This window comes from Alligator mississippiensis, chromosome 14 (assembly GCF_030867095.1).
Source record: "Alligator mississippiensis isolate rAllMis1 chromosome 14, rAllMis1, whole genome shotgun sequence".
Classification (NCBI taxonomy): Eukaryota; Metazoa; Chordata; order Crocodylia; family Alligatoridae; genus Alligator; species Alligator mississippiensis.
Window position 1 is genome coordinate 42252247 of NC_081837.1, and position 25839 is coordinate 42278085.

A 25839-nucleotide genomic window follows, 5' to 3' on the forward strand; every position below is an offset into this window, starting at 1 on the left:
CCTTTCTGCCAGTTGTAAATTGGCTTCAAATGTGAGCGTTGCTTTAGCAAGAATAAGCTTGTTCGTTTGTTAACATCTTCACTGAGTGACAGAAAGGAATGGCTATTTAAATTTCTAGACTTATAGGAGAAACTAGGGCACTAAATAAAAGGTTTCCTCCCCACCCCTCTCCTCTCCAGGTATCGGTTATCTGGGAAACACATCACGTGCAGGCTGAAAGGAAAGGACGTCGCATGGAGCCAACTCCCTACTTGCGAAGGTAAGACACCCGTCACTGCCTTAGGAAGAGTTTATTTATGCACATGTTTTACTTTGACTTGATACACAGTCCAGGCTACATAAATCTGAGAGAGGCAAGACTTTTGGGCGGTGGTATCTTTTATTAGATCACCTGAATGGCTGGGATGGATTTAGTTTTTACTGCGGTATTGATGTAGGCTGGACAGTTGAGGATGACGATAGCTTCTCTTGGATACTAGAGACGATGAGTTTGGGGAAAGGAGGCTGCGGTGGTCCTGGTTTTGTTGCAGATATCACTTAGCTTTCTTCCTGAAACAGTCAATATAGTAGTCCAGTGTGTAGTTCTGTCTGCTGGGAAGTGCCCACTTAGATTTTTTTATTGGTCTTTGTTTCATCTGTGGGTGTGGAATAGGGCTGTGCGAAATTTCACCACCACTTCTGTTTCGACTCTGTTTTGAGGTTGAAACAGTAAAACTGAAATGGAACAGATATGGTCGAAGCAGTCTTGAAACAAAATGAGGCAAGTTGAAACGTTTCACCATTTCAACGATATTTTGACTTTTCACCCATAGGATATACTGGGGAAGGTTAAGCAGCCCAAAACGTTATCATTTCTGGTCATATTTAGATAAAGCTTTCAGAAATGGTAGCCCCTTTTAAGAGCATAAAGCGTGCCAAGTTTCAAATTTATAGATGTAGGGGGTTTGGAGAAAGTGCACCCCAAATTCTTGAGAGCCAAACTTGTGTCGTGTATGTGTTAAGCCACAGCTGGGTCAGAACTACAGGCATGCTAGCCCCTGCTGAGGCCAGAAAGCCTGCCAAGGTTCAAGGAGATACGTGCAGGGGGTCTGGAGAAACTGTACCCCAAAATCCTGAAAGCAAAACTCAGGTCATGTGTATGTGTTAAGCCACAGCAGGGTGAAAACTGCAGGGGTGGTGGCCCCTGCTGAGGCCACAAAGCCTGCTAAGTTTCAAGGAGATATAGATTCATAGATTCATAGATGTTAGGGTCGGAAGGGACCTCAATAGATCATCGAGTCCGACCCCCTGCATAGGCAGGAAAGAGTGCTGGGTCTAGATGACCCCAGCTAGATACTCATCTAACCTCCTCTTGAAGACCCCCAGGGTAGGGGAGAGCACCACCTCCCTTGGGAGCCCGTTCCAGACCTTGGCCACTCGAACTGTGAAGAAGTTCTTCCTAATGTCTAGTCTAAATCTGCTCTCTGCTAGCTTGTGGCCATTGTTTCTTGTAACCCCCGGAGGCACCTTGGTGAATAAAACCTCACCAATTCCCTTCTGTGCCCCAGTGATGAACTTATAGGCAGCCACAAGGTCGCGTCTCAACCTTCTCTTGCGGAGGCTGAAGAGGTCCAGGTGCTCCAGTCTCTCCTCGTAGGGCTTGGTCTGCAGGCCCCTAACCATACGAGTTGCCCTTCTCTGGATCCTCTCCAGGTTATCCGCATCCCTCTTGTAGTGCGGCGCCCAGAATTGCACGCAGTACTCTGACTGCGGTCTGACCAGCGCCCGATAGAGGGGAAGTATCACCTCCTTGGATCTGTTCGTCATGCATCTGCTGATGCACAATAAAGTGCCATTAGCTTTTCTGATGGCTTCGTCACACTGCCGACTCATGTTCATCTTGGAGTCTACTAGGACTCCAAGATCCCTTTCCACCTCTGTGCCACCCAGCAGGTCATTCCCTAGGCTGTAGGTGTGCTGGACATTTTTCCTCCCCAGGTGCAGCACTTTGCATTTCTCCTTGTTGAACTGCTTCCTGTTGTTTTCTGCCCACTTGTCCAACCTGTCCAGGTCTGCTTGCAGCTGTTCCCTGCCCTCCGGCGTGTCCACTTCTCCCCACAGCTTTGTGTCATCTGCAAACTTGGACAGAGTACATTTGACTCCCTCGTCCAAGTCACTGATGAAGACATTAAAGAGTATCGGTCCAAGGACCGAGCCCTGCAGGACCCCACTGCCCACACCCTTCCAGGTCAATACCAATCCATCCACCACGACTCTCTGGGTGCGACCCTCTAGCCAATTCGCCACCGACAGGACTGTGCAGTCATCCAAGTCACAGCCTCTTAACTTGTCCACCAGTATGGGGTGGGATACCGTATCGAAGGCCTTTCTGAAGTCTAAGTAAATGATGTCGACCCCTACTCCTGCGTCCAGGTGTTTTGTAACCTGGTCATAAAAAGAGACTAGATTAGTCAGGCATGATCTACCTGTAATGAACCTGTGATGGTTTCCCCTCAGCATAATTTTTGCTGCTGGGCTCTCGCAAATGTGAGCCTTGATAATTTTTACAAAGACTTTGCCAAGGATGGGGGTGAGACTGACCGGCCTATAGTTGCCCGGGTCCTCCTTCCTCCCCTTCTTGAAAATGGGGACCACATTGGCCCTTTTCCAGTCCTCCGGGACCTGGCCCGTGCGCCACGAGCGTTCGAATATTCCTGCCAGTGGCTGTGCAATGACGTCGGCCAGTGCCTTCAGCACCCTCGGATGGAGCTCATCCGGGGCTGCCGACTTAAATGCATCCAGTTCCTCCAAGTGCCTCTGCACCATCTCAGGGTCTACGCATGGTAGTCTGGCGCCTTGCTGCTGCCTCTTTACAACCCCAGTGAGAGACTTGTCGTGCCCCTCGCTCAGGAACACTGAGGCAAAGAGCTCATTGAGGAGTCCAGCCTTGTCCCCCCGTCCGTCACCAATTGCTTCTGCCCATTGTGTAGGGATCCTATTCCACCCTGGGCCTTCCTTTTACTCCCTATGTATCTAAAAAACAATGTGCAGAGGTTTGGGGGAAACTGCATGTCAATCTGCAGGAAAGCAGAACTCGTGCCATGGGTGACCCTGTGTGTGTTAAGGCGGAGCAGGGTGACAGCTGCAGGGATGGTGGCCCCTGGTGTGGCCACGACGCCTGCCAACTGTCGAGGAGCTCCGTGCAGGGCTTCTGGGTTCTGGGGCCCTGCACCTCTGGCTGCTGACAGACAAAACTCGTGTCATGTGTGCTTGAGCAACTGTGTCAGTGTTGGGGCACAGGGGAAGGGAAACTACTTCAGGCGTGGCTGCTAGGTCCTGCTGCAAGCACTAAGCCTGCCAGCTGTCAAGGAGATGCATGCAGGGAGGTTCTGGGGCCCTGCACCTCTGGCTGCTGACAGGCAAAACTCGTGACGTGGGTGTTTGTGCTGCCTCTCGTCAGGTAGCAGGACTGAAGAACCCCCATCACTTGTCACCACAGACCTGAGGGTAATAATTGACCACTCGTCCAATTAGAGGCATGCAGGGAAGGCCCTACGAAGAAAGGCTAAGGGACCTTAGCTTCTTCAGCGTCTCCAAGAGGAGGCTGAGAGGGGGCCTTGTGGTGGCGTACAAATTCATAAGGGGTGAGCAACGCGAATAATTGGCCACAGTATGGACATGAGCCGGCAGTGCGATGCTGTAGCCAGCAGGGCCAACAATACACTGGCATGTATCAATTGATGTATGTCCAGCAAAACCATTGCAAAGAAGTGATTCTCCTGCTCTACCCATCTCTTCTCAGCACTGGTGAGACCGCAGCTGGAGTCCCGCGCCCAGTTCTGGGCTCGGCACCTTAACAAGGATGTGGTGAAGCTTGAGAGAGAATCCAGAGAAGGGATTACCCTATGATCAGAGACTTGCATGGCAAGCCGTACAAGGAAAGGCTGAGGGACCTGGGACTCTTCAGCCAGAAAAACAGAAGGCTGAGAGGGGACTGGGTAGCAGCTTACTGCTACATCAGAAGCGTACATCTAGGGCTCGGTGAACAACTGTTCAGCAGGGCACTTTTGGAGAAAACTAGGAGTAATGGTCACAGTCTGGACACCCTTGTTGTGAAGTCGTTTTTCCTAATGTTGATCCTGAAATGAGTCTGAAATGATCTTCCAGATTAGTCCTAGTTTTCCCCAAGCTGCTACCAAGTCCCCTCTCAGCCTCCTCTTTTTCAGGCTGAAGAGTCCCAGGTCCCTCAGCCTTTCCTCATACGGCTTGCTGTGCAAGTCTCTGATTAAATGAGTGGCCCTTCTCTGGACTCTCTCAAGCTTTACCGTGTCGTTGTTAAGGTGCAGAGCCCAGAGTTCTGCTTGTCCACAGTTTGAGGTGTAGTTTCCCCCAAACCCCTGCACTTATCAGCTTGAAACTTGACAGGATTTGTGGCCTCAGCAGGGGCCACCATCCCTGGGATTTTGACCCCACTGTGGCTTAACACATACACCTGACACTAGTTTTGCTTTCAGGATTTTGGGGTGCAGTTTCTCTGAACCCCTGCACCGATCTTCCTGAAACCTGGCACATAGCATGCCCTCGGAAAGGGCTACCATTCCATCATTGTGCATCCAAATCAGGCCACAAATGACCAAGTTATAGTCTGTTTTGTCCTTCCCCATTATATCCTACGGGCGAAACATCGAACAGGGGCAAAACGGCAAAACCGTACAACAGAATGAAACGGAAAAGCCATTTCAACTTGAAACAAAAGTCAAAATGAAACACTGTTCTGTCAAAATGCTGAAACGCTGGTCGAAATGCAATGCTTATGTTTCGCACAGCCCGAGTGTGGAAGCATTTTTCCAGGGGAAGACTGCAGAGGGATTTCATATATTAGTATTTTTCCAGGTTGCCTCCCTTGGCACGTGTTCAGGTCATTGAAGAGCATTTATTTCAGTGTGGGATAGGAAGCATTGTGATAAGTTAGTGATGCTGGTCTTTTGATTCTCTCCTGTGACCCTGCTACACCACCTGCAAGGTTGTTCTTGTGATAGCTGACTGCACTTCGTGTTCCTAGGTTGCATGGCTGTCAGCTTGTAGCTTTTTTTGGAAGTGGAAAGTGTGGGGACACAACAAAACCTGAGGGCATTTCATGATGCTGGTAAATCAGCATCTCAAGGAAATTAAAAAGGCTGTGTTCTTCTCAATCTGTGCAAATTGTTCCCCTGGCACATTCTCATCACTTTGGGACCCACAATGGCAGATGAGTGGGGCTTCATTTCCAATAATGTGATCCCTGCGTCCTTTAAAGTTCTCTGTTTTTTGCTTTTTTCAGAGGAGCCCCTCCCTTGTTCCCCCGGGACACTGGCCCTGCGCGCACAGTCGAGGTTTCAACCTAGAAGAGCCTTAGAGCTCTTCCTGATTGTTACTGTCGTGACTCGGAGTCCCAATGCCTGGGATCCTTCCTGGTGAATTGGTTGAACAGTGGCTGTGGCTGCCTCATCACTTAGTGTGAGGGACACGGGCATACTAGGATCTGGAGATCTGTATCAATGGCCAGGTCCTTTGCACTCGTTGTGGGGAAGTCTTCCTTTCCTATTCCCTGACACCTGTCGGGGTTTCCGGAGGTGAAGATGCACATCTTCTGGACCTGGCTGATGATTTTGGCTGGTAATGTGAGAACTGGTGATCTCCTGGATTATGGCTGGAAAGGTCTGAGTGGACACCTGACGCTAGCCTAATTCCTGCAGTGGCCCCACTTGCACCTCCCCCAGTGCATGCTGCACTTTGCGTGAGTCCCTACAACCCCTCCTTCACCTTTTTTTGGCATACTACTTTTAAGAAAGTGCTTGATCGTGCATGTATTGGGCACGTGGTTCTCAACCTTTGGTACCTTACGTTCCCCCTGCCGATCAGTGTGGCAAAAGTGAAATGGGAAGGCCCACCGTGGCACTTCATATTTTGCTGCCACAAGCCGATTCCCACTTCTCCCACCGCAGCCCTAATGATCACTCTTCAGTGCCATTTCACTCAGCCCTTATACCACCAGATGCAGAATTTCTTTGTGGGTACTTCACAGCAGCCTGCACGGGCCCCCCCTGCCCTGGCACACTGACGCTGGGGAGTGGCAGCCCCCGCCCCGGCGCACCAGACACGGCGGGAGGGCCGGCAGCTGGAACTGCTGGCTCGAGCAGGCAAAGACCAGAACGCAGCGCCCACGTACCCCCTGCCCGTGTCTCGTGTGCCCCCAGGGTACGCGTACCGCGGGTTGAGAAACACTGGTATAGGGCATAGGTGAACCAGGCTGGGGATGTTCCTGGATAGTGCGGAGCAAAGAGCCAGTTACAATGGGGGAACTTACCTTTTCCTTCTGTTTTGTTTTTCTTTCTCTTTAAAAAAAATGTTTCTTGATTCTGACTGGTAATGGAGAGTTATGCAATACTATGTTCACAGCTCATTTTTTTCCCCCCTTCTCTTGGCAGTATGTCCTACTACTCTCACACCCAAGACTCCTGGAGAAGCTGCTGTAAGCACTAGTCCTTCAGGGAAAAAAAACCCAGCAGTTGCTTCTAGTTCAGAGCTCGGGAAGGTCATTTCCATGCTAAACAAAACAGGGTGTGCCATGTGGGGCTCCTTCAACTTTCTCTTCTTCCGCACTTCAGCAGCTCTAGGAAGTGGCCTGCGCTGTCAGTGCTGCTCTGAAGTACCAATAGACAGTGTTTTGCAGACTCCTTTCCTGACATGCATTGCAAGGATTTTCTTTCCCTGGCTTTTTTCCTACGGCTCGCTAGCTTTACATGTCTGTGATCATTTGGGGTTGATATGTGCAGGCATGCCGAATATAGACCTTGGGAGAGTTTAGCAGCTGGTGGTGAAGGCAGTGCTGCACTGCTGCCACAAGTGAGTGGGCCCAGAACTGTGAAATCTCTAGGGAGAAGGGAGCAGTGTAATGCAGAGATCCTTTACCCCCGTTAGCATGCCACGTAGCCTTTACTGGTGCCATGTTCCATCACTAGCTGATGGGTTCTGAGTCCCCAAGGCAAAAGATGTTGGAAGTACCCACAAAGAAATTGTGCATCTGGGGGTGTAAAGACTGAGTGAAATGGCACTGGAGAGTGATCGTTAGAAAGACAATTTTTAGGGTCTCTAGTTGTCCTTCTCTCAGCTACTTGTGACCCTCTGGCACACCTTTCTTAAGCACTGCCCTCCTGGTCCCAGACACTTCCTGTTGAGGTTTATAGCTTCATAGATTCCAGGGTCGGAAAGGACCTCATTGGGCCATCTAGTCCGACCCCCTGCCCTTGGCTGGTAAGAAAAGGGTCACCGAACCTGGGGTCATGTGATCCCAGCCAGGTGCCTTTCCAGTCTCCTCTTGAAGGCCCCCAAGGATGGGGCAAGCACAACTTTCCTTGGCAGCCCATTCCAGATCCTGGCAATCCTGACCATAAAGAACTTTTTCCTAATATCCAGTTTAAACCTTCTCTCCAGTAGCTTATGGCCATTGTTCCTTGTTGTTCCAGAGCGTGCCCTAGTGAACAGATTGTCGCCTACTTCATGTTCCTCTCCCTTTATCAATTTGTACAGAGCCACAAGGTCCCTCTCAGCCTTCTCTTGGAGAGCCTGAACAGGTGAAGGTCCCTTAGCCTTTCCTCACAGGGCCTTCCCTGCAGTCCTCTAGTCAGACGAGTGGCTCTTCTTTGGACCCCAACACTGCATCTTTACCCATATTTCTGAGTACACAGCTTATCGCCTACAGTCATCCGTATGGGCTAGTTTCCTTTCCTTCCTCTCTCCCCCGTGCTCTCCTCCCTCTGCAAAACACTCTTGTCGATGCTTTAATTTCCAGAGGTGAAGTGTCCAGCCCCGGTGGTTCCACATGGGAAAAAAAAGTCTGGATCAGTCGCTGTCTATTCCTATGGAGAGACAACAATAGTTGAGTGCAATCCTGGCTACTCCCTGAGGGGAGATGGTGATGGTGTGATTCAATGCGCAGAGGATAACACCTGGAAGCCTTCTGTGCCAGTCTGTGACCCAGGTGAGTATTTGCTGTGTCCTCACCTGTTTGAAGTGGCACATGGGATAGCACTGAGTGGCTGCCGCAGGACGGTTGGCCTCCTGTGCCAAGATGTGACCTGAGCAAGTACAAACAACTTATGAAATGAGTCTGTAGTCCAATGGCGTTTTCACTTGTGTGGTAGGAAGCAGCGCTTGAAATGTTTCTGGGAGAGAAAAAGCATAATTTCAAGGTGACGGCTTTTAATGCCACCTGCCTTGTCCGATGGGTTTGGTGCTGCTGCGTGTGTGGTGCAGCACGCCTGTCTAGGCCTCAGTGCGGAGGAGTGGACTGCTCGTCTCTCCTGGCACTAAGCTCGTTTCTTTATGCAACGTCTAAACTAAAAGCAGCCCTAAGAGAGCCCAGGCGAACCTGGGGCTTGTGGATGGGAGAGAGACGACTATTGTGTTCCTGTGAGCACAGCGTCTGTGGGTTGTGGGGCAAAGCAGGACTTGAAATGTTGGCTAGCTACCTGGCTGCAGGTAGAGGTGGAGGGCAGGGTGTGGCTGGCCCTTGAGCTGGTCCTGCAGTGGGCACCTGGGGCTACTGAGCCAGCTGCACCGTGCAGCTCTGGTACTCTGCAGCAGGATCGGCCTCACTCCTGCTAGGCAAACTCCAGTGCAGACCACCACCGGTGTTGGTTGAAGCTTCAGGCTGTGGGAAACCTGTGAAGACACCAGAAAAAGAGGTTTAATATTTGAGTTTCATGGCTTCAGCATCCAATTCACATTGGGGTGTTTTGGGATGAAGGTAGCTGTGTGATGTATAAAGGAAGCGCTGCCAGTTTTAGAGAGAGCATTTTTTTTTTCTTACAGTCCAATGTGAGCCTCCGCCAACTATCAGGGGAGCCAAGCCGAGCCATTCTGATCACTCTGAGAGCTTCCCCGTTGGCATGAGAGTGACCTACAAATGCCAGGAGGGTTTTCATAAAATCCCAGATAAGTCAAACATCATAGAGTGCCTGCCCAGCCTTGAGTGGACAAAGCTGCCAGAGTTGTGTGGCCGTAAGTGTTATTTTGCTGTCTGAAATTTTCCGGCCATTTATTGCTTCTGAAAGTGTGAAATTTCTGCTGCTGAATAGGTCTACTCAACACCAGCTTTAATAGTTAGATCTGAGGTCCTGTGAATTGCAGTGGGAACACAGAATGAACCTGTTTACTGGACACTTATTACTTGTTTTCATGGCTAGTATGTAGTGCGGTAAATGGGGCTACTTATCAATTTATGAAAGTCAACAGTGCATGAGGATCAAAATGTAGCGGAGATGGAAGAGGAGCCTAGAAGAAGCAAAGTTGGAAGAGGCTGAAGCATGAGATCATCAGGAAAGTGCACTCAGTGGGAATTTGCAAAGGTGTCGTGAGGCAGCATTGGAGAATCGCAGAAAATGAGGGTTGAAGGGACCTCAAGAGGTCACAGCTAGTCCAGCCCCCTACTCAAAGCAGGACTAGCCCCAACTAGATCATCCCAGCCAGACTGGTCATGATTAGTTTTCACGATTAGCTTTCGCAAATTGATCATGATTAGTGCTGTGTTATACCTCTGTGTGTTAGTAGTTTAAAAAAAAAAAAAAAAGAAAAAGAAAAGCTTGGGGTAAGCAATCTGACTTGTTTCCCAGGATCTGCTTATCTGGGCACACACTTGGTGATGGTCACTTTATAAGCTAACATGTCCAAGTATTGCAGGTATTCAGCAAAACTGCTTCCAAGACTGATGAGAACAAGTCCGTCTCAGTGGTTGCAAATTGCAAGTCCGTCACAGCAGTTGCAAGTTGTGCTCTACTGAAGCAGATAGTTTTGTGTACTTTTTCACAGATCAGTTTTCATCCTTTTTTCTGTTTTATTCCTAGGTGATTGTGCACCCCCTCCCAGATTCAGTTTTGCTGAGCTAGTCACAAGTTTGGATTCCTATCGCATTGGGACTGAAGTGACCTATCGCTGTCGGCCAGGTTTCATTCGTGTTGGTGGAAAGTCTCCTGTCATTACTTGTCAAGATAACTCTACCTGGTCACAACACTCCGAGTTTTGTGTGGGTTAGTAATTCTGCGGTTCTGTCTCAATTGACCTGCAGGCCACCTTTACATCATTTGGGATAAGAACAGATAGACAGAAGCAGATAGCCTAGCCAGGTTCAAAAAGGGCATGAATAAATTCAGAGATGATAGATCTATTAGTGGCTATTGAACAGCATGGTTGGAGCAGTGTAGTCTAGCATCTCTAAACCAATGATGATGGGATGCCAGAGAGGGTAATCACTCTAGAGAGATCTGGTTTAATTGACTCCCTCGATAGCATCTATTTCTGCCACCGTCAGAGACTGAAATACTGGGCTAGATGGGCCATTGGTCTGACTAACATGGCACTTCTTATGTTCTTATGTTTTACTGAGTTGAACAGTGTACATTTTTGCTTTCCACCAAGGTAACTTGAAGCACTGCTAATGCCAGCCTTGCTCTCTTCCAGCAAAACAGTGCCCAGCTCCAGACATACCGAATGGTCGGCCTATTGTAACTGATCTCCGGTTGGGTGCGAGAGTCAACTTTACCTGTTCTGCCGGGTATGTCAAGTCACCTGTACTGACTCATCAATTGAGTGTTGGTTTGTAGAAAGTGGGCGGTGAACTGCAGGGGAGTTGGGGGCAGGGAGAGACTAGAAAACCTGGCTGGATTTTAGAAGCGAGTTGGGGCTGGTGCTGATGGACAGCAGGGGTGCGCCCCAGTAAGAGCTGGAGGAGGCTGGTCAAGCAGACAGCAGTAGGGGTGGGGGACACCACTGCACTCGGTCTCTCTTGCCAGAGCAGCCCAGGCTAGAGTACTCATCAGGTGGTGGATTGTGCGTGATGGGGGGAAGCCTCACATTTGGAGTGGGAGCGGGTTCACCTGGCTTCCTGTGACCAATGCCACCTCTCCCCTAATCGGGTGTAGCTATTGGTTACGCCTGGTGCCATTACATGGACTAAAAGTTAGCAGCAGATGAATGCAGACCTCTTCCTGCTCCGAGCACAGGTCTTTGCCAATGGTAGTTTTATTTGTTTCATGTATTATTCATTAGAAAAGTAAGGCTGCTTTTAAAATGAGCAACAAGGAGAAACAAAAGAAGTTGTGGACATCCCTTGTAGGATTCAGCAGTTGCTCAGGCTAGTGTTGAGGGCACTTATTGTTTTTTTCATGCACATGGGCCATGTCTCAGTGGCTTCTGGCTTCCTTGCACAAAACAGGCACTTCCAGATGTGGTAATGTAATGGAACGCTTTGCGTTTCCGTGATGACTGGTTTGTGCCCGTGCAGGCGATGTGGATTTGTGTTTCATTTCTGTGGCTTGTTCTGGTAGAAGAGCAGTGTTCAGGACAGGCCTCTGGAGAAGGGAGAGCCAGCCCCATTGCCCACAGGGCTAAGCAGACTGAAACTACCCTAACACGAGCTAGGTAGTGCAGCCCAGAGTTAACCCTCAACTGAAGTGGCACAACTTTGAGGGCACTTAGCATGAGTCAGAAAGCTTTAAAAGGCAGGTGCTCATGTTATAGATGCCCTTAGTATGGTCTAAGTGTAATGTGTAACAACACTTTAGAAACTTGGGACAAGTCTGAACCTTTTGGCGATTGCTGTTTGGTTCACAGTGCTGTTAGCTTTCTGGGCTTTGGTGAGATCCCACTGCAGGGACCAGTTGCCCTAATTCAGCTCTTTGGGAATGAGAAGAATAAAGAGAAAAAATGTCTAATTTGGTAGAAGAGCTGCTTATTGCCCTCAGCAAGGGATTAGAAAGTATGCAACTCCGCTCTGGGAGAGAACGAAGGCGCGGGGTTTTCCCAGCTAATGTTTTGGGAAGCATAGAAGCACGTTAGCACTAACAACTGGGTGTTTCTTACTCCTTCGTGTTCCTTGGGCCTTAGCCACATCTTGTTTTATATTTGGGATTGTTCAATGGTTTCTCCACTCTGGCAAAAAGAGCTGGCTGCCCATCTTTGCTAACAGTTACCTAGTTCTTCATACATTTGTGTAAGAAACCTGAACCTTTGCTCTGTCTTTAGGTACAGATTAATTGGCAGCCATTCTCTCCGATGTGTGCTCGATGTCGGAAGCAATGTTCATTGGGATGGCGAGTTTCCCTCCTGTGAAAGTAAGATGATTACATGTAATGTCTTTGACTTGCCCTAGATACAAGTGGGCTTGTGTCTGGTGAAGGAACCGAAGAGCAGTTGGAGCTGTTCTCTCTGTCCTCTTCGTGCCATAGGGGGATGAAGGTCGCCTGGGCACAAGTGTAGGCCCCAGTACACAATGGTCTTACACACCCGTGAGCATTCACACCTGTGACGTAGAATACAGTGGCCAAGACCTCACAAAGCACCGCAGTAACTGTAGAGTAGAGAACTGTTCCTTTCTACTGAGCCGTATGTGTCTCCAAACCTTGTTGGGGAGGAGTGAATAATAGATTCATTTTAGATTTGCCATGGTACAAAACATGCTGCCTTTGGATTAATCATCTCAGGATAGGGATGGATGTAACGTTTGGAGCACTTCACAGTGCAGGTGCAGTGCATCAGGGGGATGTGGAGCCAGTGTCAGCGAGAGCGCTCCTGTCTGCTCTGCTGCAGCCCTGTGCCACCACCCCCCTAGCAGAGCCAGGCCAGTGGGTGTGGGGAGGGACACTGGGATTGGGGGCTGGAGAGCAGGAATCCCCGTTCCATGGGAGGGAACGTGGGGCTCTGGCCTCCCAGTTCCAGGATTTCCTGGCTGCAGTGGGGAGGACGTGGGATCTCCCGATTCCAGTGAGAAGGGGATGTGCTCTGGAGGAGCAGAAGTGGAGCTGACAGGGAAGTGCTCGCTGATACAGGGTGCCACTGTCCTCCTCCCACAGCACCAGGTGTTCAGCACCATTGCAGATGACACCTGGAAGGTAGGTGACACGTCTACCAGGGCAACAGGTTAATAAAGCGCCATGTAATGGGTACACCTACCAAGGTAGTAACCTAGGGCACACCTGCATGACTACCTGTGTGGTATCGGGTGGTTGATTATCTTGGGCAATCATTATAGTATAACAAAACTATTAGCCATGTAACTTCTTTCCCACTTGGGGCATGTAACCCCAGCACTTTTCCCCTCTGCTGCCCAGTTTAATCAAGCAAACACAGGGATTAAAGGCTTTGTGTTTATACTTGCTCTGTTGTTTCTTTAAACTTAATAAGTACTGCATGGAGGAAACCAGGGACGAAGACAACCCATGCAGGGCTGAGGCCTGGCTGCCTTAGCTGCTTGCAACACGGGTAGCAGGAAGTGTTTCAGTTGGAAGTGCTGCTAAGTAGTAATGGTTTCCATTAGGGTTGCTTTCGGGGCAGTCCTGCTGGTCCCAGAGCACTTCAAGGGGCACGTCTGTCTGGGTCACCCTTGGAGCGCTTCAAAGGCATTTGACTTCCTTCAAACATGACACGTCTGCACACCACGTACCTCGACCAGGTCGAACGGCACCTACCTACTATTGTGGCATGTAGGGGACAGAGGATGGTTCCCTTTTCATTTTCATAACCTAATGGTTGCGATCCTTGAAATGGTCACCATTGCATTTAATCAAGGTAGTCCTGTCTCTCCTCCGACTTCACTGCACAAATTAAATGCATTTTAAGTGGGTATTTACCATTTTACTTGTTTCTATCATCGTATGGTCTTGGGTATGTTCTGGGGATATCAGTGGTACTCCTGAACCAGTTGTTTTGTGGTCTGCTGATGGAAGTCTTTCCTGCTTAGTAACATCTTCTCAGTTCACCGTTACCTGGGTATTTTCATCCAGTATTCACCTTGGTGTACTTTCCTATAGAAATCCTTTGTTTGCCACCCCCTGAAGTCGCCAATGGAGCCCATTCTGGTGAGGGGGAAGGCTATGTCTTTGGCTCTTCAGTGACTTATACATGCAAGAGTGGTTTCAGTCTGGTTGGAGAGGCCTCCATTCACTGTACCACAGAAGATAACCTCCACGGTGTCTGGAGCCCTGCCCCTCAGTGTAAAGGTAACTCTTGTGTTTTGTATCTTGCTCTTGTTGCCTTTGTTCACCTTTGTCCACCAGGGAAAACCCATATTTAATTAGGCAGACAACTCATGAATGTTGAGGAAGTCAGTCAGGGAATAAGCACCTAAGTACCATGGGGAAGCTTAATTCATGTAGAGTGACGGATGCATTACAAATGTGCATCCTGGGAAGCAGATTGCCTCTTGCATTTGCTGCAGTTTTGGTGTCTTCAGTGTTGCTGAAAGACCCTTTAAATCACACCACATAATGTCTAATAGGGAAATGACTCTGCAGTGATTTCCCTGGCCAGAGGATGGACTCGTTTCCTTTCCTTCCCTTCTCGCCCATGATCTCCTCCCTCTGCAAAACACTCTTGTCGATGCTTTAATTTCCAGAGGTGAAGTGTCCAGTCCCGGTGGTTCCACATGGGAAAAAAAAGTCTGGATCAGTCGCTGTCTATTCCTATGGAGACACAATAATATTTGAGTGCAATCCTGGCTACTTGCTGAGGGGAGGTGGCGATGGTGTGATTCAATGCGCAGAGGATAACACCTGGAAGCCTTCTGTGCCAATCTGTGACCCAGGTGAGTATTAGCTGTGTCCTCACCTGTTTGAAGTGGCACATGGGATAGCACTGAGTGGCTGCCGCAGGACGGTTGGCCTCCTGTGCCAACATGTGACCTGTGCAAGTACAAACAACTTATGAAATGAGTCTGTAGTTCAGTGGCGTTTTCACTTATGTGGTAGGAAGCAGCTCTTGAAATGTTTCTGGGAGAGAAAAAGCATAATTTTAAGGTGACGGCTTTTAACGCCACCTGCCTTGTCCGATGGGTTTGGTGCTGCTGCACGTGTGGTGCAGCACGCCTGTCTAGGCCTCAGTGCGGAGGAGTGGACTGCTCGCCACTCCTGGCACTAAGCTCGTTTCTTTATGCAACGTCTAAACTAAAAGCAGCCCTAAGAGAGCCCAGGTGAACCTGGGGCTTGTGGATGGGAGAGAGACAACTATTGTGTTCCTCTGAGCCCAGCGTCTGTGGGTTGTGGGGCAAAGCAGGACTTGAAATGCTGGCTAGCTACCTGGCTGCAGGTAGAGGTGGAGGGCGGGGTGTGGCTGGCCCTTGAGCTGGTCCTGCAGTGGGCACTTGGCCACTTGGGGCTACTGAGCCAGCTGCACCGTGCAGCTCTGGTACTCTGCAGTCGGATCAGTCTCGCTTATAGTTTCATAGTTGGTCGGGTCGGAATCGACCTGAGCAGATCATCAAGGCCAAACCCCTGCTGTGGCAAGAAAGAGTACTGGGGTACAAATCACCCCGGCCAGGTGGTTTTCCAGCCTCCTTTTGAAGACCCCCAGGGTAGGAGACAGCACCAGTTCGCTTGGAAGTTGGTTCCAGATCCTAGCCGCCCTGACAGTGAAGTAGCGCCTTCTGATGTCTAGTCTGAATCTACCGTCTGCCAGCTTGTGACCATTATTTCTAGTCACTGCTGGTAGTGCTGGGGGAACAGGGACTCCCCCAATACCTGCTGGTCCCCTCTGACTAGTTTGTAAACGGCCACTAGATCCCCCCTCAACCTTCTCTTGTGAAGGCTGAACAGGTTCAGGTCCCGTAGCCTCTCCTCATAGGGCCTGCCTTGCTGCCCCGATCATGCGGGTGGCCTCCTGTGGACCCTCTCCATGCTGTCTACATCCCTCCTGAAGTGCGGTGCCCAGAACTGGACACAGTACTCCCACTGTGGCCTGACCAGTGTCACGTAGAGGGGGAGGATCACCTCCTTGGACCTGCTCGAGATGCATCTGTGGATGCATGACATGGTGTGGTTGGCCTTCCTGACCGCATCCCCACACTGTCAGCCCATGTTCATTTTGGCATCAGAAATGACTCCCAGATCCCTTCCTGCCTCTGCACTGACGAGAAGGGAGTTCCCCAGCCTGTAGGTCTGCTGCTGGTTCTTCCTCCCCAGGTGCAGCACCTTGCACTTGTCAGTGTTGAAACCCATCCTGTTCTAATCCGCCCACCCCTGTAACCTGTCTAGGTCCAATTGCAGCCTATTCGTCCCTTCTAGCATGCCCACCTCTCCCCACATCTTAGTGTTGTCTCCGAATTTGCACAGGGTGCTTTTTACCCCTTTGTCCAAGTCGCTGATGAAGATGTTGAACAGCGCGGGCCCGAAGCCAGAGCCCTGGGGGACCCCACTGCCCACATCCCTCCAGGTCGAAAATGACCCGTCCACCACCACTCTGTGGGTGCAGCCCTCCAGCCATTTAGCGACCCATCTGACTGTGTCGGTGTCAATGCCGCAGTCTCCTAGTTTTTTCATGAGAACTGGGTGAGAGACCACGTGCAAGGCCTTCCTGAAGTCCAGAAAGACTATATCCACCAGGACACCTGCATCCAGGGATTTGGTGACCTGGTCATAGAAGGCCACCAGGTTGGCCTGACAGGACCTGCCACTAATGAACCCCTGATGGTTGCCTCTAAGCAAGATCTTCCCTGTTGCCCCTCGCGGACATGTGCCAGGATAATTTTCTCAAAAAGCTTCCCCAGGACCGAGGTAAGACTAACGGGCCTATAGTTTCCTGGGTCCTCCTTCCTCCCTTCCATTCCTGCTAGGCAAACTCCAGTGCAGACCGCCACCGGTGCTGGCTGAAACCTCTGGCTGTGGGAAGCCTGTCTGCCTGCACAGACACTGGAAAAACAGGCCTAAAATGAGAGTTGCATGGCTTCAGCATCCAGTTCACTTTGGGGTGCTTTGGGATGAAGGTAGCTGTGTGACGTTTAAAGGAAGTGCTGCCAGTTTTAAAGAGAACATTTTTTTTCTTACAGTCCAATGTGGGCCTCTGCCAACTATCAGGGGAGCCAAGCCAAGCGCTTCTTATCTCTCTGAGAGCTTCCCGGTTGGCACAAGGCTCACCTACGTATGCTTGGAAGGTTTTCTTAAAATCCTGGATAGGTCAGACACCGTAGAGTGCCTGCCCAGCCTCGAGTGGACAGAGCTGCCAGTGTTGTGTGGCCGTAAGTGTTATTTTGCTGTCTGAAATTTTCCGGCCATTAATTGCTTCTGAAACTGTGAAACTTCCTCTGCTGAAGAGGTCTACACAACACCAGCTTTAATAGTTAGATCTGAGGTCCTGTGAATGGCAGTGGGAACACAGAATGAACCTGTTTACTGGACACTTATTACTTGTTTTCATGGCTAGTATGTAGTGCGGTAAATGGGGCTACTTATCAATTTATGGAAGTAAGCAGTGCATGAGGATCAAAATGAAGGGGCGGGGGATGGAAGAAGAACCTAGAAGAAGCAAAGTTTGAAGAGGCTGAAGCACGAGACCATCAGGAAAGTGCACTCAGTGGGAACTCGCAAAGGTGTCGTGAGGCAGCATCGGAGAATCACAGAAAATGGGGGTTGAAGAGACATCAGGAGGTCACAGCTAGTCCAGGCCCCCACTCAAAGCAGGACTAGCCCCAACTAGATCATCCCAGCCACATCGGTCACGATTGGTTTTCATTCAGGAAGACACAGTCTAGACCAGCAGAAGTGGATCATAAAGCAGATATTTCCCTTGTGAATGTTTTCCTGGGCTTTGAGGGTTGTAGCCTTTTCTCTTCTGTAACGTCGCCCTGCGGGGCAAGTTTATAGGTGGATGTGGAGAAGAAGGCCGTGCGGTGGTGACGAGCAGAAAGACCAGTTAATTTAGGGGCTGAAGGCAAGAAAGGAAGTATATTTGTGTGCTGTTCTTCCCAGGCCTCCTTCACACTCAACCCCCTTCCTCTCCTCCTTTCCGCCTTCCTTTGTGTCACTTGTGCTTGGGATGCCACCTCCCTCCTCGCTCCTTTTGTCAAAATCACTCGAGTCTCTTCCTTTATTGGGACAGTAAAAATCCCTTCCCCATGATCCCTCCGTGACAGTTTGACCTGCCTTTGCGACAAGCCAGTGAGCTTGTGGAGCTTGAGACTTGTCCAGCACGCTTGGTGTTTGCGCAGCAGAAAGTTAAAAGCACAAGCTGTATTTAAATCTGTCTTGCAGCTACATCGTTTCGTCCTTGTCTGTCTGTTGTTTGCTGTCAGGTAGCTGTCCTGCCCCAAGTGGCTTACCATTTGGTAAACTATCAGAAGAGGATGGGAAGAGGAGCTTCTATGCCGTGGGGACCACTGTCCGTTATGTCTGTTGCAAAGGGTATTATAGGGTCCCAGGACAGGATTCAACCAGGACTTGTCTTGAAGATTTCACATGGTCAAACCCACCAGAGTTTTGTACCAGTGAGTAGCTTTTGGTTGTCTTTGTGTCTTCATCGGTATAGTAGCCTGTGTGAGCTGCAAGGTCTGGGCCTCCTGCCTTTTATTTCAGCCCTGTTCTCTGGTTTCTAGCGTGAAATACCTTTTGGGCCCGTTGTCATCAGTACAGGGTCTGCTTAACCTGGAAACATGCAGCTCTGCAGGTGCTTCAAGCAGAGGATGCTTGTTGTGGTGGTGACATTAATTCCAGTTTTCAGTCCACATTACAAATAGAAAATCAGCCAAATCCTTATATTAATATAATGAGCACTTTATCCCTGAAATGTGTGTGTGGAGGGGCAAACACTGGGCATGTGTTTTAAAATCACATACTGGAACAGTCTGTCCTTTGAAGCAGCTCAGCATGGACTGTTCAATCTACCTGAATCACAGCCCTAAAAATGTACTGACCTGCATGTCTCAAGTTATGTAGGGCCGGGGCCAAATTCAACAGAAGAAGCAGCTCAACCTAAATTGGGTAAAAAAATAAAACCCTTTTACTTACTCCAAATGTCGAGCTCGGGAGGGTTTAGCACTTGATGGTGAAGGTAATGGTGAACTCCTGCCACAAGTGAGTGGGCCCAGAACTGTGAAATCTCTAGGGAGAAGGGAGCAGTGTAATGAAGAGATCCTGTACCCACGTGAGCATGCCGCATGGCCTTTAGTGGTGCCATGCTCCATCAGTAGCTGATGGGTTTTGAGTCCCCAAGGCAAAAGATGTTGGAAGTACCCACAAAGAAATTGTGCATCTGCGGGTGTAAAGGTTGGATGAAATGGCACTGGAGAGTGATCATTAGGAAGACAAAGCTGCCTTCCAAAGGTGCGTATTAGTGGAGATCGCATTGTGTCTACCCCAGGAAAATGAAACCATGCATTTCTGTAGGCTGTCTATGAGTCTGTGTTGATGGGCTCTGGAATGACCCTTTTTTGCTCTGTGGATTTAACTGAGGTGAAAGGGAGATAGAGAGGAGGTGCGGTTGGGTGCTGGGCAACTGTGATTAGACATATAGCATCTCTTCATTTTAATGTACTTACCTGCCTGTCTCGTGTTATGTAGGGCTGGTGGCAAATTCAAGAGAAGAGGCAGCTCTATATAAACCGGGTAAAAAAAAAATCCTTTTACTGACTCCAAATGTTCTGAGGTTTGCAGTTGTAAAATAAGTTGTGTATTTCATGAATATATTCATGGATGGGTTGTGTGCATGGTGAAGTCTGCTGGGATGATGAGCAGACTTCAGGGAGGATAAAAGTGTGTCTACTGAGCTTTACTAGCTTGTGACAAGTCACAGCACTTGGTTAATCACAGCAGGGAGCTCTTCTTGACTTTTCTCACCCACTCTACAAACCGTGGCATTGTTAGAGGTCTTCCTCCTCCTCCAGAAAATAGTTCTGGCCTGCAGTATGCACGGCAGCCAGACTGATAATGCGCTGGCTGTTCCTGTGACAAGAGTGGATTGGCTATTGCCCCTCTTTCCACTTCTGTGTGTGTGTGTGTGTCCCTGCAGCTGACACCTTTTAGCACACCTTGCAAAGGCTCACCCTAACCCTGGAAAAGTGAAGTGTGGTTAGAGCAGGTGCTGCTTTAGTCATTTATTTATTCATTGGACCCAGCAAAGCTGTTCAGAAAATGTAGCACCACGTTTGTGTCATTGGATGACCTTACCCCAGTAAGAAAAGGAGCATAGAAGATTATAGACAATATTCCTTAATGTGCTTTTCTTCATAGAACCAAGAACCTTGCATCTTTTTTTTTTGTTTCATGGCTTTCTTGACTGTGTTAAAAAGTACACATACACGGAGGCTTAGGAAAAGGTATTTTCTTCATTGCTAGACATTCCAGCAGTTGGAACACGGCTCCCACTAACTAACAATTATCCAATTTACACTGTTCTGTTTCAAAAGACTACATTATTATATTTACCATTATTTTGATATAATGTAGCATACAAAATATTGTACCACATGTGTGGATGATGGTGTTATTCCTTGCAAACTGCTGATACAAACATGGCTTCATGTTTTAACTCCTCTTTTGGTTTTCCCCTTTAGGGAATGCATATAAAATGGCTTTTGGTGGTAAGTAACCTCAAAGTGAAAAAAAATACTTCCAGATGCTGAAGCGCTTATTGTACATCAATATCCAGAGTCCATGTTGCTCTTTCTCCACAACAAAGTTGGGTTGGTTTGGGGTTGGTTTTTTTTGGTGTAACAAGTAACTCCCTTGGTATGGGAGTTCTTGGGTTTCTCTGCTACTGATATATCGTTGTGCCCAGTGTTGCCATGTAACAGTTTATACCCGTTGATGGTTTTATCTGAAATGGTCTGATGAGAGGGACAGAGACCCCACTCAGGGTCACAACTCTTCAGTTTTTAAAACCTACTGTGTCCCTCCTCCCTTTGCTTTACCTGTGACAAGTCCAAGGGAATTTTTGATGTTTTGGGCATTATGTCTGATAGTCAGGTGAGTTTGTTCCCAAAGTTTTTAAGAACAGCTTAAACTAGTGGTTCTTAACCAGGGTGCCATGAGATCCTTTCAAGGATGCCATACAATGCAAGAACCATTGGTTTGGCAATATGAGTCACAGGATTAACCCAGACATTTCAAATAGGAATCCATAGTTGTGGTCATTGGATGACCTTACCCCAGTAAGAAAAGGAGCATAGAAGATTATAGACAATATTCGTTAATGTGCTTTTCTTCATAGTTGAGTTCATTGCAACAGAAAGAAAGTGCTCTATTTTTATTGTAGTCAAAATAAGAGTGAAAACTAAGAGCTAGCATTATCCGAGGGGTGCCTTGAGTCTAAAAAGTTGACAAACACTGTGTTAGATAAACAGTCATGTAGGATGATGTAGGCAGGGTGATCCTGCCTTGAATTAGGTGACCTCTGTGGTCCCTGCTTTTCTATGATTTTTATGGTTGCTACCATTTTTTATTTGGCAGTTTAAGACTGAGCACCCGTTTCTGGATGCAGAAGTGAACACTTATGCTTTTTGATCAGGGATGCAAAGGAAAGGGCTCCTCCATCGTTATAGTCTGTCAGAGATGATCTGTTGATAGTGAGGCAGTTCCAGCACTGTACAAGGTGCTTCTTATATCTGGTCAAAATGTTACGTTTTTTGTAACTTCATTTCCCAGTTGCCATTTCTTTCTTTTTTTAGTTCTAGCACCAGTCGTGGTGGGTTATTTTGTTTGCATTCCAGCTGGAGCTATATACCAGAATAAGAAAAAGGGGTAAGTCAGTCTAAGATAGTGTTTGAGATTGAGTTTTGTTCCACAGCAGATTGCTACGAGAGCAACTTTGTGAGATTAGCCCTTCCTTTCCAGCTGCGTGGGGGCTGCACTCACTGGGCAGCGTGGCAACAGGGGCAGTGGCCAGGGGCATGTACCTTCTCCCCATGCCTGCGTCAGGGCTGGCAAGGAAAAGGGGGAACATGCCTGCTTACAAGCTGGCAGGGGAAAGGGGGAATGTACCTGCCTGTTGCCGCAGTCCTGGGCTGAATGCAGCCCCCATGCAGCTGAGCTGGAATGGGCAGGAGCTCCTCTCACCCCCTGCGTGCTCTCCTCGCATCAGGCAAGGGTGTCGGGGGTGGGTGGGGGTGGAAATGAGAGGAGAGGGAAAGGCAAGGGGGCTTGCCTTTGAGCATAGAGGGGAGTGGGGGGGGGGAAATGCCTACCTGGTTTGAAACTTAAGTCCCTGGGTGCTGCTCCACAGGAATGGTCGACAGTGGGGGTGCAGCTGTGCCAGTTCAGCCCCTCTGGATCTACCTCTGCCTTGTGATGTTTCAGCTCCCCAGAAACACCTCTGCTCCATTGAAGACTAGTGGGCATTATCTGTATCCTCTCGTCTAGTTTTAGAATTCCCCCTTAGTAAACCTTACACTCTTTTGAGATGATGAGTTCTGCTTAGTACAGCTCATTCATCAAATCACCTTCCAAGCATGTGGCCTCAGTCTTTTTTTTCTTCGAGAAAGTTTAATTGATTCTTTTTTTAATCCTGTTATGATTTGTTCACAGAACTAAGAGTCTAATAAAAAATCATGTCCTTGTGTTCTCTTCCCCCATCCCGCAACCTTTAGTTCTTATGATATAAGACAAAACACCACAACAGATCCACGTAAAGGAGACTCTAATTTCTGGATGAGAAAAACAAATGACACCTTGAATTAAAAATCTGGTGACAGTAGGATGGCTTTCTGATTATAAATACCACCACAAGACAGGGTAAATTGTAAACTGTTCAAAATGAATAGAGAATAAAGCTATTTCCATGGGTTCTTGTTTCTTCAAAGTACTACTACTTTGTCGTAAACACTACATGCTATTGTTTCATTATCCTCTAACACACTAACTTTTGTGTGTTTCTGCAGCCGTAACAGGCTTACACTCTTTGTGTACTTTTTTTAGCTACAAGAACAGGTATTTGTGTACAGACATTTACTTCTATTTCAGTACTTCTCTCCTGTATATTTTTTACAGCATCCATTTCTGAAGTTTCTGAGCTGCTTCAGTGGTGCATGTCATGTTTTCCTCACTGTTCCCACCAGGGACAGGCATGTTTAGTGGAGGATCTTGATTTTTGGGGTTGGGACGCTATGCCATATCTTAAAATGTGTATGTTGTGCCCATATTAAAAAAGCAGAGTCAAAGAAACAGACCTTGCACTTGGAACGGGAAGTGGGAAGGATTGTGATGGTCCCTACTGGTGCGGGAGGTAATTCTGTGGCCATTGACTTGTTGAAAAAGGCTCTGTCTGCCACACTGAGACCTCTGCTGTGCCAAGGGAATGTGAGTCACCCACAATCTTAGGCTGAATACTGTGCTGTCCTTTGTATCATTAAAAATTTGCTCACAGAACTAAGAATCTAAAAAAAATATCATGTCCTGGGATCTTCTCTCACCTTCCCCTGTAATGATTTTCTATGATCTTTGAAAGCTAGGTAGGACTGAGAGTTAGACAGACAAGGTTCTATGGGAAAAAGAGATCTTCTATTTAATTATTTACACGCCCATAATTATTTACCCATCTTTCTTTTATAGGAGAAACGGGGTTTCCTGCATGGTGTAATTCTTGATTACTTAGCCCTTGGAAATCTTAACGTCTGTCATGGTTTGTCCTTGAGCTTACTCACTCTGCTTATTAAACAGCCTTAGATGTCTAGCATCTCTGCTGTGTACTTCTTCCTTCTTCTTTCTGTTTTTTTAGAGATTTACAACTAAAAGGAAATTCCATGACCTCTGTTTTCACCCAAAACTAGATTTGAAAAATACATCTATTTCATGGTATCTCTATGATTTTTTTTAAAGTAATGTTTTCAGTTAAAAGGTTAAGTTATGGATTTTTAATGAAAAATGAGCACTTGTTCCACAAGTAGCAATAGTCCAGTAAATGGAAAGTTTTAAATGTTCATTTAGATTAATATCAAAAGATGCAAGACTGGAGGAGTATGTATCTGCTTCATTTTAACTGTTTATCTCCCTTTTGTAGGGATTGTCTGATTTGTGGCTGAATGTCTCCAGATTATCTCTGATTTACCAATTAGGACACATAAAATTGGCAGAAAAGCGTGGAAAAGCTTACTGAATCTGTCTAGAGAAGTGAGATCTCTTTAAGGCTACTGCTGGTACTTGCACTATAAGTTCTTTCCCCCTTTTAAAGGGATTACAGTACGGCTCCTCTGCATACAAGAACAGCAGAAAGACAAGACTTGGATGGCCCTTCTTGCCTTCGAAAACGGGACCTTGGGACAAGGGAGGGGGCGTGCAGCCTCCAAACTGACTTGCTGGTCACATGTAGGTAGGCACGGTCACAGTGCCAAATGCTTTTCCCTAGTGAAATCACTAGCCAGCCGGATGTGGCGTGATGTGAACCGAGCTGTGGTTTTAGTTGTATGGACAGAAATAGCCTATTCAGCTGCCCATTGACAGGTTTCCATTTTTACGTTCTTTAATGCATTTAAGGACACCAAAGAAACCTGTGTGGAACATTTTCAATCCTTGCTCTATTTTGCTTGAATGCACACTTCACTTCTCTCTTTTGTATATAACTTTCAAGTTACACTCTTCAAAAACATTGGCCTTTTGTTCCCTAGCACTGATTTTTGTCACAAACTTGCGATATAGTGTTACTCCCAAAGGTGAAAAATAAGAGAAAAGTGTGTAACTTTACATGGGAGTCCCAAAGGTTTGAAGATGAGTATAACTGAATTCTATTTTTTTTGTTCTCTCAGGGAAAGAAAAAAAATGTTCTTAGAAAATAAAAAACTGGTTTCATTATTAACTATCCTTTCTTTATAAAAGATAACTAATCAAATTACAAGTGGCCTCCAGAAAAAGTGATTCGGTGCCTTAATTATTTTTGTAGTTTCCATATTCAAAAACATCTTGCAGATCTTAAACTTTTTTTTAAGCCAGGAAATGTTTCTCTGCTGCATAAATGGGGGATTCATATTCTGCATGAGCACTTTCTCATATATAAAGAGAAAGGTATAAAGAGCATTTACCCTTTTAAAAAAAAAACCTGTAAGCTGCATGGCTTAGCAAGAGGAACACATCTTTTGCTGTGTGGAGCAATGGTGACGGAAGGAATGTGTAACATTTACGGTGTTTTAATGAATGTATTTTTCTTTAAATAAAGAAATCCTCAATTAAATCATTGGAACCTGGTTCTCTTTCTCTACCTGTGAATAGAAACTCTCGTGAGCTATTCCAAGCTTATAAAGGAAGCAGAGCTCTTTTAGGAATTGGAACCACCCCCACTATTACCACACCCCACAACAGAGCCATCAGCATCCCAGGATCTTACAGCTGCACCTCCAGGAATGTCATATACCTCATCCAATGCACCAAATGCCCTGATGGAAGAGATGTAGGAGAGACCAAACAACAGCTGCGCACCAGAATGAACGCACACTGGACATCTATCAAAGACAGAAATACCCAATTACCGGTGGGGGCACATTTCTCACAGGAAGGCCACTCTCTCTCCAATCTCTTAGTCCTGATCCTCAAGGGAAACTTGCACAGCACTTCCCAGAGACAAGCCTGTGAGCTCTATTTCATCAACCTCCTGGATACTAGAGATCATGGACTAAACATAGATATTGGATTTATGATACATTATAATCTGCCTGGCAACTGACTCCCCAGCCCAGCCCAGCCCAGCCCAGCCCAGCCAGCCCAGCCCCTGGCTTCTTTACTTTTCATCCCATCCAGGAAGAGCACACACCAACTGCTGACACTTCCTTAGCCTGACGAAGGGTTTTTGAACCCAAAAGCTTGCTTAACAACTATTCTCCAACTATTTGGGTTGGTCTAATAAAAGATATCAAATTCACCCAAGGAACCTTGTCTGCCAAGGAAGTTTGGACAGATGTTTTCCACAGAGATGGGTGACACAGAGAACTTGTTCGCTGGCGTGGCGTCAGATCAAGAGCTGTAATGTCAAAACTGACGTCAGAAAGTCGAAACAGGATGTCAGTTTATAAATGCTGTAAGTGTGAAACATTGTAATTCGAAATGTTGTAAATCGAGGACTGCCTGTATGGAAATCTCACGT

The 25839-nt window shown here is 47.6% G+C and overlaps 1 protein-coding gene across 6 annotated transcripts in view; it reads left to right on the plus strand.

The window, feature by feature from the left end:
• LOC132244903 (complement component receptor 1-like protein) overlaps window positions 1-24933 on the plus strand; it is a 37313-nt gene extending 12380 nt beyond the window's left edge. Inside the window, exons 8-22 of one of the 6 annotated variants that reach the window (XR_009456726.1) lie at window positions 180-259; window positions 7811-7999; window positions 8833-9021; window positions 9864-10046; window positions 10477-10570; window positions 12040-12128; window positions 13824-14012; window positions 14408-14596; window positions 16832-17020; window positions 18074-18265; window positions 19338-19382; window positions 20330-20356; window positions 21443-21515; window positions 22361-23391; window positions 23770-23798. Coding sequence is in view for 5 of the 6 variants with exons in the window: in XM_059717682.1 (XP_059573665.1) it covers window positions 180-259; window positions 7811-7999; window positions 8833-9021; window positions 9864-10046; window positions 10477-10570; window positions 12040-12128; window positions 13824-14012; window positions 14408-14596; window positions 16832-17020; window positions 18074-18265; window positions 19338-19382; window positions 20330-20356; window positions 21443-21515; window positions 22361-22451 (1819 nt within the window). In the remaining variant the exon portion in view is untranslated. Of the gene's footprint in view, window positions 1-179; window positions 260-7810; window positions 8000-8832; window positions 9022-9863; window positions 10047-10476; window positions 10571-12039; window positions 12129-13823; window positions 14013-14407; window positions 14597-16831; window positions 17021-18073; window positions 18266-19337; window positions 19383-20329; window positions 20357-21442; window positions 21516-22360 lie in introns of all 6 variants that reach the window. The other 5 variants (XM_059717684.1, XM_059717682.1, XM_059717683.1 and 2 more) reach the window with 5 other exon arrangements.
• The last annotated feature ends 906 nt before the right edge of the window (window positions 24934-25839 follow it).